This window comes from Microtus ochrogaster, chromosome 1 (genome assembly GCF_000317375.1).
Source record: "Microtus ochrogaster isolate Prairie Vole_2 chromosome 1, MicOch1.0, whole genome shotgun sequence".
NCBI lineage: Eukaryota > Metazoa > Chordata > Mammalia > Rodentia > Cricetidae > Microtus > Microtus ochrogaster.
Genome location: NC_022009.1, coordinates 114,278,912 through 114,282,896, shown reverse-complemented (window position 1 = coordinate 114,282,896; position 3,985 = coordinate 114,278,912). Strand labels below are relative to the sequence as shown.

The 3,985-nt window shown below is 50.0% G+C and overlaps 1 protein-coding gene across 1 annotated transcript in view; it reads right to left on the bottom strand.

Annotated features, from left to right (window-relative positions):
• The window catches only part of Il12a (interleukin 12A), a 6,987-nt gene extending 3,469 nt beyond the window's left edge, over positions 1-3,518 (bottom strand). The window contains exons 1-3 of the mRNA XM_026779364.1: positions 3,279-3,518; positions 2,681-2,814; positions 551-664 (exon numbers count right to left, since the gene is read on the bottom strand). Coding sequence (XP_026635165.1) covers positions 551-664; positions 2,681-2,814; positions 3,279-3,294 — 264 coding nt within the window. The 5' untranslated portion in view covers positions 3,295-3,518. The remainder of the gene's footprint in view (positions 1-550; positions 665-2,680; positions 2,815-3,278) is intronic.
• Positions 3,519-3,985: the final 467 nt, after the last annotated feature.

The window sequence follows — 3,985 nt, the reverse complement described above, 5'->3', positions numbered from 1 at the left end:
TTTTCCATCTTATTTTTTTCTGATTCAGGGTGTCTCGCTGAACATGAGACTCACAATTCAGCCAGACTTGCTGGCCCATCAGCCCTGGGTATCCTCCTGTCTCTCTCTGCCTTCCCTGGCACTGAAGCCATGTGGAACCATCACACCCAGCTTTTACATGGTGCTGGGGATCTGAACTTAGGTCCTCGCTCCTATGCAGTGAGCACTTTACTAACGGCGTTACCAGCCCCATTTTTTTTCTTTCAAGATCTTATTGTGTAGCCCTGGCTGGCCTGAACTCACCATATAGACCAGACTGGCCTCTAACTTAACACAGATTAGCCTGCTCTACCCATCAGATGCCGGAATTAAAGGTATATGCCACCACACCCAACTCATAGCTATTGCGTATATACTTCAGCTTGTTGAAGCCTTCACATTATTGTGACTTTTTTTTTTTTTCAAAAACCTCACTTTTGGTAGCTATGTGTTAATGTTTGGAGACCACTTACATTTGGTGCACAATTCTTAATTGTGTTGCATGATTTCTGTGGGAAAGATCTCTCCATACCTTGGCAAGTTCCAGTGGTAAACAGGCCTGCAGTGTGCTGGTTTGGTCCTCTGTGATGTCTTCGTGATCAATGTCCTCAGCAGAGCAGGGATAATCTTTCAAAGTTTCTCTGGCCTGTGAAAACCATCAAGAGAAGCTGAGGAGATACTCTGAGCAAGGGAGCTGACTCCCTCTGAGGTTAGCATCCCAGGGTACCAGCAGGACTGGAGCTGGCCACCCTGAATTGTCATCTCTTTGACCTGTAGGAAATTGACACATTTCATAAGACGAGAAGAAACAGGCCACCTGCATCCTCTTCCTCCCCTCCCCCTTTGCCTAGGCTGTCTGCCAGCGGGCCGTTGTTTCCACCCAGTGAACTCTGCAGCGGTCTGTGCTAATCAGCCTCAGCACCACGCTGTGAGGCTTGCTTCCGGCGAATCCTGTTGTTTTTCCTTTTGCCAAGCACTCACGCTGTGTGCTTATCCTTTTCAAGGCTAACTTGTAAAGAGGAACTGTTAAAGTCACGACTTGACGGCTGTAACAAACTTGCAAGCCCTAAAGACTGGTTGAGTTTTAATTTACAGTACTCTGGGACCTTGTCTTACCCCCTGGTAGGTTGGGAAACATCGAGGAACAGAATTACACAATATATTAAGACGTCAACAGCTTTCTGATAATCTTCCCACTCAACTATGGAACTAGGGAAGTGAGAAAGAAGGGATAGTGATCGGCCTGACTGGAGTCCAAGTTCGACTTGGTAGCAATAGTAACCCAAACTGAGACAAGACTGAATTCTGCAATGTCTTGATGGGCAGCGCAGTTGTCTGGGACTAGCACAGTGGGCTTTTCCAGGGAGCGTCTAGTCGACTTTGAACTTCTCCAACGCCTCCATGCCAAACCTCACCTGAGGAAAACAGTCATTCATCTCGGCAGGCCTTCCTGAGGGAGCCCCCCCCCCCTTAAGATTTTTCCTTCATCTTAAAATTTCATGTGAACAAGTGTTCTGCCTGTGTGTGTATCTGTGTACCATGAGGGCCCAGTGCCCACAGAAGACCAGGAAATGACAGATTCCCTAGGACTAGAGTTACAGATGGTTGTGAGCCACCATGGGAATGGCAGGAATTGAACTCTGGTCCATCTGGAAGAGCAGCCAGCACTCTTAACCACTGAGCCATCTCTCCTGCCTGGAATCCCGCATGTAATTACGATTGTTTGAGCAGTGAGGGACAATTGACAGCACATGAAAGACCAGAGAGAAGGAAAGAACTCTTCAAAGAGGCTTTGTAGAATGGAGCTCATCTTGGCATTGTCATAAGGTAACAAGCTAGAAGTTCCTCAAGATTTTAAAACACAGCAGAAAGAAGGAAGGGGTCTCCCCCCCTCCCTTCCTCCTTCCTCCCCTTTCTCCGCCCTCCCTCCTCCATTTCTATGTGTTATGAGTGAATGCCCTGCTGGGGTTGGAACACAGGTCCTCATCCGTAATTAAGTAACTCTACCACCAAGCCACAGCCTTAGTAGCTCCAGAATGTCCCAAACACACTATCGTTTGCTGTAGTTTAGTAAGCAACACTGAGAGAAAGCAGCAGCGATTTTTATAACAGAAAAGAATACGGTGCGTTCAAATATGAAACCTGAGAAAAACAAACAAAGCTAGAAATAAAACCGGATCACACTTGCCCCAGAAAAACAAAGGTCAGACACAACACGGGATGCCACAATCCTCCCTGTGACATGTGCATCCAACAAGGAGCTGCAGCCCTGTGTTGGATGAGCAGCAGGAGATCTAATTAGGAGATCTAATTCATCTTTAAAGCAGAGATTGCACCTAGCAACTGTCTCCCTATTCAACCTGCAGTGAAGCAGAAGCAGGGAGCGCCCGACCCAAAGCCATACAGGCAGGCAGGCTGGGAGGGGCATGGTGAGCAGCTACTTTCCTCTGGAAAGACACAGTCCAAACTGATGCTTGTTATAATTTATTAGCATCCTTTCTTCCTCTGGAGACACAGTTTAAGCTAGATACTATCTGGGAGGTTTGAAGTTTCCTCTACCGCTCCTGCCTGCTACCCATGAACTGTGGGGTCCCCCGTGGATACCAGATGGAAATCTTTGCCACAGGGGAGCCTCAAAGCTAGGAGGACCCAAAAAACTCACCTTCTCCAGCATTTGGTTGGTGGTATTCAGCAAGTTTTGGGAGTAGACAAGACCCTTGGCAGGTTGGTAGATTGGTGTGGCCCTGGCCAAGCTGAGGTGGATTAGGAGGAGAAGGGTAGCCAAAAACAGGAGGCCTGAAAGGGAAATTGGGGCGGGAAAGTAGATGGAGTTTGTCAACTGGTTTAGTCTGCCTCTGTGTTCCGCCATTCTGGCCATCTCTTCCAATCATTTCTTTTGGGTATTGGCCTCCTTCCACTTATGTTTTAACCCCTTCCACAGGGCTGTCAGAGCGAGCAAGACTCCCCAAATCTTGTTTGGGGACTGGACGAAATCTGCATTTTCCTTACTCTAGCTCCAAGGTTGTGCCTTGGTTTTCTTCCGTGAAATGGGCATAACGGCCCGGCCTGTTTTGTAATGAAGAGACCGTGCCAGGTGCAGCAGAGATCTAGTAAAACCCTCCTTCCTGTCTTCTTTTTCCTGGCCTGCAATTGCTGACTGCTCTTTAGTCTCCCTTAACGGATCCAGGGCTCCTGCCTGCTCCTTCCTAGGTCACCTTCCCAGATCCTATCACCCAGGTCCCCGGCCCTGGGCTACTTACAGCGCGATGGACACATGCTGGGCTGGCAGTGAGCGAGGCAGCTGGATGCTGGAGGTGAGGCTGTTGGAACACTAACCCCAGGGGACACATTTTTATAATTGTCTGGAGACCCAGCAGGACTTTCCCAGGATAGTGTCTCTTGCTTTCTCTCTCTGTCTCTACAGGAGCTTCTCAAGGACACTTGCGTAGATCGTCCCCAGGGGGCGGGTGGCGCTTTCGAATTAACTCTCGGAGTGCCCGTCTGCTAGGTTCCGGGACCGCCGCCCACCCCACCGCACTCAGAGCGAAAGCGAAATCGTCCCGCGGTCCCCGCGAGTCGAGTCGCCGCACTTGTTCTGCAGCAGGTCTGTCCCGCCCCACAACCCCCTCAGTCTAGATGCCCTGCACAGCACGCTGCCCAACGCCCCCTCGGAAGAAGCAGCGCCACTCACTTGTCTCCGCCGTGGACACTGAGTCTGACTCGATCTGTTTTGCAAAAGTGTCCTGCCTTAAACATAAAAACCGGTGTGACTATATACCGCTTAGAACTCAGTTCTGGCAGCTTACTACACAGCATCCTGGGAAAAAAAGGCCCAGAGAGAGGAAGCCTAGCGCTCTGCGGGAGCCTAGGAGGCCGCAAGGGCTTGCTTCTGCAGCCTCCCGGATCTGCAGGGAGGCTTTGCATGACTGACGAGGGGTGGATTCTGAGCCAGTCCTGGAAACGGGAA